At 37.1% G+C, this 12,087-nt stretch overlaps 1 protein-coding gene across 1 annotated transcript in view; it reads right to left on the bottom strand.

Annotated features, from left to right (window-relative positions):
• The window catches only part of BDP1 (BDP1 general transcription factor IIIB subunit), a 110,555-nt gene that overhangs the window by 19,872 nt on the left and 78,596 nt on the right, over positions 1 to 12,087 (bottom strand). Inside the window, exons 24-30 of the mRNA XM_019631162.1 lie at positions 11,046 to 11,168; positions 6,056 to 6,092; positions 5,031 to 5,123; positions 3,045 to 3,264; positions 2,400 to 2,563; positions 738 to 888; positions 330 to 510 (exon numbers count right to left, since the gene is read on the bottom strand). Coding sequence (XP_019486707.1) covers positions 330 to 510; positions 738 to 888; positions 2,400 to 2,563; positions 3,045 to 3,264; positions 5,031 to 5,123; positions 6,056 to 6,092; positions 11,046 to 11,168 — 969 coding nt within the window. The remainder of the gene's footprint in view (positions 1 to 329; positions 511 to 737; positions 889 to 2,399; positions 2,564 to 3,044; positions 3,265 to 5,030; positions 5,124 to 6,055; positions 6,093 to 11,045; positions 11,169 to 12,087) is intronic.

Below are 12,087 nucleotides of genomic sequence, written 5' to 3'. Positions count from 1 at the left end.
GACAGCAACTTGTCTGTTCCCCTTTCCCCAATTTCCCAGCACTGTTCCCATCCCCCCAATTCCCCAATAAAAATCTTTAAAAAAAAAAAAAAGAATGTGAGCCCTGAGCAACAGGGTCACCGGTTCGATTCACGGCCACAGCTGAGCTGCCGCTGCCAACAGGTGGAAGGATGACTCAGCTAAAAAAAAAGGAAAAAAACAAAAACAAAAAACTTACAGAACTGCACACTACAAAGGGTGAAGTTTATTGTGTTTATATTATACCTTAATTTTTTTTAAATGAGGAACAAACAGCTAGCCACCACTTGTTATATTTTACATTCTTTTACCTCTGGCCCATAAAGTGTAAGCATGCTGTCTCCATCAGAATCCTTTTTCAGGGGCTCTCCAACAGAACTCTCACCAAGACCCCTACCCAAACCAAGTGTGTGGGGCATGGTCTCCAAGGAAACAGTTGGAGCAACTGACAATATCTGAAGCTCCTGAGATCCCTCTTCTTGATCTTCCTTTCTGAAAAGATAAATCAGTATGTATTAAGAGTTTTAGTATGTATATGAAATCAAGTAGACACCCACACAATAATGTTTAGAGCTAGGGATGTCAAATTCATCTAATTTAATGTTTCTTAACTTTGTTATATTTAAGGCAACAGAACCCATTTTTCTATGAAATTCTTACAGCTTGTGGCTATAGCTGAAACAAAACAGAAACGAATCCCAGAATCTCTTTCCATTTACCTTTCAGGTAGGCTTGTGTCCTGAGAAATACTGGCGTCTTCAATCCTATGTGCATGTGCCAGTCTGCTCTGCTCCTTACTCTCTGCTGCTGTAGCTGATCCAAGGTTTTGATCTTCTAATTCTATTGCTTGAGAAGCATTTTTCTCTGTTTCTTAAATAAAAAACATATTTATGATGTAGTCCAAAATAGTACAGCTAAAATCTCCATATTAGAAACATTCTCACTTCAAAGACTGATCACTATATATTGGGTTGTCGGAAAAGTCATGACACATTTTTACAATGAAAAACAGAAAAAATACGTCATGACTTTTCTGACAACCCCATAGTTAGCGGCTCTTCCAAACTTCTCTTAATCCAAAAAGCAAACCTATTCACAGGGCAGAAGGGTGGTCCTGGCCAACGAAATTTTTGGACAGTAAAACAGATGATTAACGAATCCCGTACTGCACATAATTCACTCCCCGCTGCCACAATAATTGTATCCCCACTTTTTGGTAACAGCAATATAATTAGCAACCGACACACAAAAGATGTTCAGAGGTGGCTACACCTGTGGTCTGGCTAGTCCCACCTTAAGAAAAGTGTTGGGGAGGGAGCTGTTCTACAAAAACTAATGTCACAAAGGAGAAGAAAAGGAGTTCTATATAGAAAAGGAAACTTGATTCTACATAATGAGAGAGCTTCTGGGTATTGCTGAAGCCAGAGTAAATAATGAATTAACTAGCCAAACCACAGGCATTGCAGGTTGAAAGACAAGTCCCAGAAATCAGGAATCCCAAAACAGAGAAAAGATGATGTTAATTATCCAGATCTTCTATATATGGGGTTTAATTCAATCTTGGTGAATACACTAACCACCACTGAATTGTACAATTTAAATGGGCAAATTATATGATACATGAATTATCTCAATAAAACTGTTATTTAAAAAAGTGACTGAACAGTATACAGTTATGCATATATTTTTGTCCTTCCTGAAATGAATATACATGTGTATATGTATATATACATATACATGGATGTATGGTATACACACGCACACCCTCATTTAGATGCTTATGTGTATTAAATATTCTAGAAGTCTACAACAAAAGCTGTTAAAAGCAATTTACTACTAGAACTAGGATTAGAGGACTGGAAAGGAGGAAGGAGAGACTTTTTAAAATTTTATGCCTTTTGGGCACTGTCTTACTTTTTGCCATATGCATGTATGTTTTTCTAAGAGATGTGTGCGTGAGTATTCATGTTTACACACACACACAGAAAAAAATATATATGAAGAGAAAGTTTCATTAATATATCAAAAATCTCATAGTAATTACTGAAACTTAAATTTTCATGGGTATTTATTTTATAGCTCATTTTACTTTTTATATATTTGAAACTTTGTTTTTTGTTTTTTTTTTAAGCTGAGCCATCCTGCCACCTGTTGGCAGCTCAGTGGCTGCTCAGCTCGGGCCGGGACTCGAACCGCTGTTGCTCAGAGCTCAAACTCTTGAGCAAGCTCTTAACCAACTGAGCCACTCGGCCGGCCCTTATTTGAAACTTTTTAATAGTAAGTTAAAATAAGTTTAAAAACTGAATATTCCATTTGAAATGCTATTGTAATTTCTTGTGTCAAAGTAATTTTGTAACTTGCAAGGGAACAATAAAATTTACCTCTTTGAATTTCTGCTTCTTCTCCTTTAGTTACAAACAAACTGGGATCTTCCTGATAAGCACCAAATCTGTTGGTCCCTAAAGTCTTCCTAAGAACTGGCTTAGGCTTGACAAATCTACTACTTCTCATTTTTGAATTATTGGTCACTTCAGAAGTTGTATTCCTAGAAAAAGAGAGAAGACGGGAAAAAAGATAAATTTGTCAACTGTGTAAGAATCCTCTCTCACATTGATACATTCTGATTAGCACTGATAGTTATGTGCCACCTTCTTAGGTGCCACGTTGTTTCTAAGTGTTCATTTCTTACAGGTAAAATTACACGGTAGTAACTTTACTAAAAGTCTTGAGAGGGAAGAGAATCTGGACCATATTTGTAAAACAAAGACTATATTTACATAAAACTATTTCATTAAAGTTTCAGACACACATATCACAGTAATGTTAACATGCAAACCACTAAGCTAAAATCAAAATCAGCCAATCATTACTTTAAAGTGGGAGAAATTAGTGCTGCCTACTTCACATTTATACAAGTGTTATTCAAGCTATTAATTAAATTGATAGTTTAAATATATGTATTACTTGAATACTGTATTTTTTAATAAAACTAAAAAAAAATACTAGTTTAATAAAGCAAAATAAACCTGATTGTTATAGTGTTTCCTTTTACTTTCTCCATTAAACCAATTTCTTCTTTAGTACTTTGTTCCTCCAATACAATCTTGTTTTCTTCTATCGATGTAGTACTGACAGGTGAAGAAAGCTCCTGACATTCATGAACAATTTTGTGGTTTACATTATCTGGGCTAAAAGGAATATGGCTTTGATCCTTTGAATGAACATCAGGAAGTACACATACTCTAGCTGCAGAAAAAAATAAAAATTAAAATAGACCCAATATAAATAGATGTCCAAATAAAATAAATCCTTCAACATTAAGCAATTATAAAATTCTATATTGTTTTTAAAGTTTGCTCTTTTTGGCTCCAAATTTAAATTTATGATCTCATATTTCATGCCAGAGATTTGACTTACTCTAAAGCTTAATAATGTTTACAGACTGAAATTTTGGTGCTACAATGAATCTTTTTGTTACTTTCAGTAACTATATAACCTCAAATGAATTTCAAGATAGGATCACCTTCATTTACAACTTTTAAAGCCTATATTTATGTTCTAGAGATTTGTGCCAGGGTCCAAAGCAATACTCTATCATTGAGAAATAAGTCCTATAGGGAACATGAATCAGAATGTTTCCTGATAAATATATAGTTGTGGGACTAAAAGTCTAACATCTAAAATTAATGACAGGCCTCTCATCACCAGTCAAAATAACTAACAGGAATATAATTAACATGATTGTCCATTTAATGTACTTAAAGTACAACATACTTAGACAGTAAAGACCATAGCTTCTCTCGAAGGTCAGCCTAAAACATTAAAAATCTGGGTCGACATATCTTTTGGCTCAGTCCAAACTAAAAGAACAGTCTAGAGCGGTAAAAAGTATAACTATTGCACTGTGTTGTACATCTGAAACTAATTAAAAAGAACAGTCTAAGCCAAATGATCTCAATGACTGCTACTGTCCCTTCACAGTGTATTTGATTGTCACGTAACTGTGAAGACTATCCTAAGAGGCAGTTCCTTTGCTAAAGAAACATGCATAAAGTAATCATTGATCTATGAACTTAGTTAAACAATGATGTTTATAATGCTAAAGGTAGAGGATTCACTAGATTAACTATTCTACAAATACAAATTCTTCTTTTTTTTTTTTTGAGCTGAGCCATCCTGTCACCTGTTGGCAGCTCAGCAGCAGCTCAACTCGGGCCACAAATCGAATCGGTGACCCTGTTGCTCAGAGCTCACACTTTTGAGCGAGCTCTTAACCAACTGAGCCACTTGGCCGGCCCCCAAATTATTCTTTATAAACCAAGTTCACAGTCTCAAAATGGTGGCCACTACATCTAAAGGGGCTAAGTTGGATGAATCAGTGCACACATATTGCCTTTTCTGGAAAAAACAAAGTGATGCCAACTTCAAATGTGAAAGGCAGATATTAGCTTATTACTAAAATGTGGGTATAATTTCTTAAAAGTTGCATTTTAATTATAACTTTGTTTTGATGAGCCAGCCGAGTGGCGCGTTGATTAAGAGCTGGCTTGGGACGCCAGCTCTGAGCAGCAGGACCCCGGTTCAGATCCCACATGAGGGCCAGTGACACTGCCCTCTACAGCTAAGATGGTGAACAACAGCTCGACCTGGAGTTGGGCTGTCGTGAGTCACCGGCGACGGCATAGGCTGCAGCCCCTGCTGCAATGGGCTGCCGTTAAGCTACCGTGAGTGGCCGGCAGCTGGTGTGAGCTGCCAAGAGCCACCGTGAGCAGCCATCCAATGGCCAGCGAGCGACTGCCTCACCCGAGAAGAGTTCAATGATAATAACAACATGGGCCAGTGAAGCAATGTCCTCCACAACTAGATTGAAGAACACAAACGACAGCAACTTGTCTGTTCCGCTTCCCCTGATTCCCCAGCACTGTTCCCCTCCCCCAAATCCCCAATAAAAATCTTAAAAATAATAATAATAATAAAAGTCTCTGTTTTGAGCATTTGTCTTTCATCCTTACCATCACTCTGTTCAGTACTAATCTCTGACTGCAACACTAGATCTCCCATTGTAAGTAAAGTTATGGCAGCTTCGGTGCTTCCATCATTGGTACCTTGTGAAAAAATATACCAACATTAAAACAAAAGAATGAATCTGGAAATTTAATTTTGTTTACATACAAAAAGTTTTTTAAATTCAGGTGTTTATCTTCTAGTAATAAGTTTCAATATCCTCTGTACACCAATCCCTTACTAGGATAATGTTTTGTTGAGTTTATATCCTACAATAAAGAAATCAACTGGGGCCAGCCAAGTGGCGCGTTAAGTTAAGAGTTGGCTTGGGACGCCAGGTCTGAGCATCAGGGCCCCGGTTGGGATCCCACATGAGGGCCGGTGGCGCTGCACCCTCTACAGCTAAGTTGGTGAACAACAGCTCGACCTGGAGCTGGGCTGCTGTGAGTCACCGGCGACAGCGTAGGCTGCAGCCCCTGCTGCAGTGGGCTGCTGTGAGCTACTGTGAGTGACTGGCAGCCAGTGTGAGCTGCCATGAGCCGCCGTGAGCAGCTGTCCAATGGCCGGCGAGCGACTGCTTCACCTGGGAAGAGCTCAATGATCACAATACCAACATGGGCCAGTGAAGTGACGTCCTCCACAACTAGACTGAAGAACAAAAGGACTGCAACTTGTCTATTCCCCTCCCCCAATTCCCCAATAAAAATCTTAAAAAAAAAAAGAAATCAACCATTGGCTTTTACTCACTGAAAATGCCTCCCTCCCAATTAAATAATTTACAATAATACCTTCAAAGAAAATGTATCTGTGCAGATCAGAGGAAATAAATACTTTATTAAACATTTAACTCTTAATTCACATTCTAAAATAACATTCCAAGAATCCACATTTCTCCCAGAGATAATACATTCAACACTGAATCTTTTTGTTCAACTCTCCATCAAAATGACTCATTTACTACTTACCACCACTAATAAATCATCATGCTAGTGTTAACCAAATAGTTTTTAACAGTTTTCTTATTAACAGTTACCTGTTTCATCTTGGGTATGTTCACCTGTGGTCATTTCCTAAAAGAGGAAAAATAGTAACTTACTTATTTTCCCAAGTATATATATTCTATATCTCAAAAAAAGCACTGTTTTACAGGTCTTTCTATATTTTGATTATAATGGAGTGGAAATTGGTGTTTTCCCTCTTCATTTATAATTATTCATAAAATTTCATAAACAAGAAAAGCCCAATTCTTTTGTCTCTTGGTTCTTGTTTTACCTTTTCCTTGTATTATATGCAAAAGTTAACTCTAATCATATTGCAATGTGCATCTACCATTCTTACTTGACTTCTGCGCTTTCAAAATCTTTTAACTTTGGTCATATCTGCCACTAGTTCCAACCCAATGGAAACCAAGGTCTGAAGAATACTGCAAATTTTTTATTCCATACTAGGAGGCTTAAAACTTAAATGAATTTTAATAAATTAAGAGGTTACAGGATCAATGTCCAGCATGAGGAGTTCTGCTGACCCTCTCCCTGTTGACACTGGTGAAATTTATTTAAAAAGACCATTAAAGCATCCGGAAATGGTCCTTATTGAATAAGACGACGAAACATCTATTCAAAAAACTAATGAGGGCCGGCCGAATGGCATGTTGGTTAGGAGCTGGCTTGGGACGCCAGAGGGCCCCAGTTTGGATCCCACATATGAGGGCCAGTGACACTGCCCTCTACAGCTAAGATGCTGAACAACAGCTCAACCTGGAGCTGGGCTGCCATGAGTCACCGGCAACAGCGTAGGCTGCCGCCCCTGTGGCAGTGGGTTGCCATGGGCTACCGTGTGTGGCCAGCAGCCAGCGTGAGCAGCCAGCAGCCGCAATGAGCGGCCGTCCAGAAGCCGGCGACTGATCTGCCTCACCCGGGAAGAGCGCAATGATGGTGCCAACTTGGGCCAGTGAAGCAACGTCCTCCACAACTAGACTGAAGAACAAAAGGACAGCAACTTGTCTGTTCCCCTTCCCCCAATTCCCCAGCGCTGTTCCCATCCCCCAATTCCTCAATAAAAATCTTTTAAAAAAAACTAATGAAAATTCAGTAACAAAGGTGAAAGTCTGAGGTATTTGAACTAAGTGTGCTTTCTCCCTCCTCCTTCCCAGCTCAGCAAGGCAGAAACTCCACTTCAAACTCTGCAGCCAAGAAAACAGAACCCCTTCTCCCTGTAGGTCCCAGCTGGAGAGTTTTCTTCCTAGAAGGAGCAGGGCTTTGGCTTCTAACACAATAATCTGGTGTCAGACTCATAATAGATAATAAACCAATATCTTTTATGAATATGGACACAAAAATACTAGCAACCCAAATCCAGCAACATACAAAAATTACACATCATGATCAAGTAGGATTTATCCCAGGGATGCAACTTTTTGGTATAACATCCAAAATTCAATCAACGTAATACATCATATCGATACAATAAAAAACAAAAATCACATGATCATCTCAAAAGATGCAGAAAAAGCACATGACAAATTCCAACATCCTTTCATGATAAAATACTCACACAAACTAGGACTAGAATGAAACTTCTTCAATTTGATAAAGGGCATCTATGAAAAAATCCACAGCTAACATCAAACTTAACAGTGAAAGGCGGAACACTTTCCCCTAAGACCAGGAACGAGACGAGAACGTCCACTAAAGCCACTTGTATTCAGCATTGTACTGGAGGGTCTAGCCAGGGTAATTAGGCAAGCAAAAGAAATAAAGGACATCCAGATTGAAAGTGTTATAATCGAATTGTGTCCTCCAGGAAATATGATGGAGTCTTAACCCCCAGTGCCATGAACATGAAACAGGGTCTTTGTAAATGTAATCAACTTGAAGTCATACATGATTAGGGTTGGCCCTAATCCAATATGACTGGTGTCCTTATAACAGGAGAAGAAACGCAGACATGCACACAGGGAGAATGCCATGTGGCAATGGAGGCAAAGACTGGAATTGTGCTGCCACAGCCAAGGAACGACGAGGACTGCCGGCAACTGCCAGAAGGTAAGAGAAAGGTCCGGATGGTTTCTTCCTCAAAGCCTATGGAAGGAGCCATCACTGACAGCACCTCAATTTTAGAATTCTGGCATCCAGAACTGAGAAAATAACTTTCTGTAGTTTTAAGCCAACCAGTTTGTAGTAGTTTGTTATAGTAGCCCCAGGAAACTAATATAGAAAGGCAGAAATAAAACTATCTCTATTCACACATGCCATGATCTTGTATTTAGATAATCCTAAGGAATCTACTAAAAAACTATTAGAACTAATAACTCAGTTCATCAAAGTTGCAGGATACAACACCAATGTACAAAAATCAATTGTATTTCTATACACTTGCAGTAAATAATCCAAAAATGAAATTAAGAAAACAGTTCCATTCATAGTACCATCAAAAATAACAAAAGAAGTGCAAGATTTACACTCTGAAAACTGCAAAACACTGTTGAAAGAAATCAAAGACAATCTTAAATAAATGGGAAATATCCCATGTTCATGGACTGGAAGACTCAACATTATTAAGGTAGCAAAAAACGCACTCCCCCACCAAAAAAACAAAAACAAAAACAAAAACAAAAAAATCTGATCTATAGATTCAGTGCAATGCCAATCAGAATCCTAGCTGACATCTTTCTAGAAACTGACAGGATGATTTTAAAATTCATATGGAATTGCAAGGGATCCACAATAGCCAAATTAATCCTGAAAAAAGAATAAAGTAAAATGACTTACACTTCCCAATTCCAAAACTTACTACAAGGTAACAGTAATCAACAGAACATCACCTTCACGTAGACATAAATCAATGCAACAGAATTGAGAGTCCAGAAATAAATCCATACATCTACAGCCAATTGATTTTCGATAAGAATGCAAGACCATTCAATGGGGAAAAATAGTCTTTTCAAAGGTGTGACAACTGGATCATCATATGCAAAAGAATGAAGTAGGACTCTAACCTCACAACATATACAAAAATTTATTCAAAATGGATTAAAGACTTAAAACTATAGTTAAAACCATAAAACTTTTAGAAGAAATATAGGAGTAAATCTAGGCTTTAGCAAAGGATGCTTAGATACAACAAAATCATGAGGAACAACAAAAAAATAGATATATTGAAGTTCATAAAAATCAAAAACTTGTGTGTTTTAAAGGAAACCATCAAGAAAATGAAAAGACAACCCACAGGGTGGGGAAAAATATTTGCAAATCATATTATCTGATAAGGGACTTGTATCCAGAATACAGTAGTCCCCCGTTATCCATGGTTTTGCTTTCCATGGTTTCAGTTACCCACAGTCAACTGTGGTCTGAAAATATTAAATGGAAAATTTGAAAAATAAACAATTCATAGGTTTTAAATATGCCGTTCTGTGGAGCATGATGAAATCTCAAGCTGTCCTGCTCCGGCCCACCCAGCATGTAAATCATCCCTTTGTCCAGTGTATTCATGCTGTATATACAGTAAAGTAATATATTTTGAAAGAGAAACAGATCACATTCACACTGACTTTTATTACAGAATATTGTGATAATTGTCCTAGTTTATTATTGTTGTTGTTACTGTACCTAATTTGTAAATCAAACTTTACCATAGGTATTTATGTACAGAAAAAATATACCATGTATAGGATTTGGCACTATCAAAGGTTTCTGGCATCCACTGGGGGTCTGGGAATGCATCCCCTGTGGATAAGAGGGGACTACTGTACATAAAAAATTCTTAAAACTTAATAATAAAAAGACAAAGAGACCAATAATAAAAAAATGGGCAAAGGCTCTGAACAGACATTTCTACAAAGATGACTTTAAAATGGCCAATTAGTACATGAAAAGCTGCTCAACATCATTAATAATTAGGGAACGCAAATCAAAATTGTAATGAGGTAACATTTCACATCCACTAGGATGGTTAGATCCCAAAAGTCAAGTAACAAACGTTGGCAAGCACGTAAAGAAACTGGAACCCTCATACACCGCTGGTGGGAATGTAAAATGGTGCAACAGCTTTGGAAAACAGTTTGCTAGTTCCTCACATGATTAAACATAGTCATTATACGACACAGCAATTACACTCCTAGGACTGTATCCAAGAGTAATGAAAATATATGTCCTCGAATATACCTGTACAAAAATGTTTATAGCAGCATTATGTATAAAAGCCAAAAGATGGAAACAACCTATACGTCAATGAACAGATGAATGGATAAACAAAATATGGTATATCCATCTGTACTATTATTTGACCACAAATGGAATGAAGTGCTGATATATGCTACAACATGACAGACCTTGAAAACACTATGCTAAGTAAAAGAAACCAGACACAAAAGACAATATTATGAGACAATTTATATGAAATGTCTGGAACAGACAGATCACCAGAAACAGAAAGCAGATTACTGGTTGGATAGGCCTGAGGTGGGCTGAAAAGAAATGGGGAGCAGTTGCCAGTGGCATGGGGTTTCTTTTTGAGGCGATGAAAATGCTCTAAAATTAACTGTGATGATGTTTGTAAATATACTAAAAACCACTGAATTGTACACATGAAATGCATAAATTGTAAGGTGTGTTGATTGTATCTTAATAAAGCTGTTTTTAAAAAGTTGTGATTCCATGTCTTCATTTGCAAAAATAAGATAAATACCAACCAAATAAGGAAGAATGTTATGCAAAAATGCAACTAAATATATTCCAAATAATTTATATTTAGTATAGACTTAATGCAACAGAGTTTTAACATAAGTCTCTGACGATATTAAGAGCTATACACACACACACACACACACACACACATCACTACTTTTCAAGTCAAATATAAAACCTATGGATTAGTCACTAGTTTCTATTGTTCAAACTTACAGCTCCCTACATTATAGAAATTAGCTAAGAACTGCTTGTAAACAAACCTAAAACTTTTAATAAACTTCCAGTCTTTTGAAAGTAAACAAAGAATTAAAATATGTTAAAGTGGTTGCTTACAATTGATAATGCATTCAAATTTTCTTCCTGTTTCATTTCTTGAGTGGCCACATCTGTGTTTGAGAATTGATGTTCATCAACAGTTATGAATCCTATGTCTGGAACATTCACGGTTATTTCAAGCTGTCAAAATGGAAAGTCTCATTAATTCATTTAGGCATGCTCAACACAGCAAAACAAAACAAGTAAAATAAAATGTTAAAATGAAGAAATAATCCACATTCATACACAAAAAACTGAAATGTAGTTATTCTTAAAACTGATTTGACATCAACTTAGCAAAAGTCAAACATTTAAGGTTTGTGAGGGGTCTATGATTCTTATAACCAGTAAACAAAACTTCCAAAGCTAATCTTCCTACCTAGTACCTAGCATTTCACTTTCCATTATCCCCACTTTGTCCCTACTTTCGCATAATTTCTCTCATCTGTCTGTTGAAATTTATGGAGTGCTTCTTAAAAACTAGAGGACTGCAGGTACAAGGACACGAAGCTGTATAAGACAAGTTTGGTCCTTGCCCTCAAGCAACTCACAATCTAAGAAAAACAGATATGTAATCAACTAACTATACACTGTCCTAAGTAATCTGAGATGAGTTGAAAACACTTAAAAAGATTTATTCCCTCCCCACCAAGGCAACTACCCTCTCCCACAACTCCAAAACCTGCATACTCTTGGTATTCTTGATAGCCATGTCAACAGCTGTGTAAAATAATGGGTTCACTTGCATGATTTAGCAGTGTTACTGGTCAAAGATCCCTATAGTCTGGAGACTAAAAAGACTAAGATTCATCTCCTAGACTATATACAAGACGGTCTGGATCCTATTCCCTTGTTAACAGAAAGATAAGTATAAAAGACTGTGATTCAATAGAAACTGAGTAGAGTCAAGTTTGAAAATCTGCCTTCAAGACATATTTATTATATAGTTAACTTCTGTGTTCTGGGTTTCTTTTCTCAGATGAAAACATTAGAGAAAAATCTTTGCTAAGATCCTATATGCCTGGGATGATTAAAAAGTTCAAGTGATTTGAGGGCTGGC

This window comes from Hipposideros armiger, unplaced genomic scaffold (assembly GCF_001890085.2).
Source record: "Hipposideros armiger isolate ML-2016 unplaced genomic scaffold, ASM189008v1 scaffold_984, whole genome shotgun sequence".
Lineage (NCBI taxonomy): Eukaryota > Metazoa > Chordata > Mammalia > Chiroptera > Hipposideridae > Hipposideros > Hipposideros armiger.
Note: the sequence above shows the minus strand (reverse complement) of the source record. Positions and strands in the feature narration are given on the sequence as shown.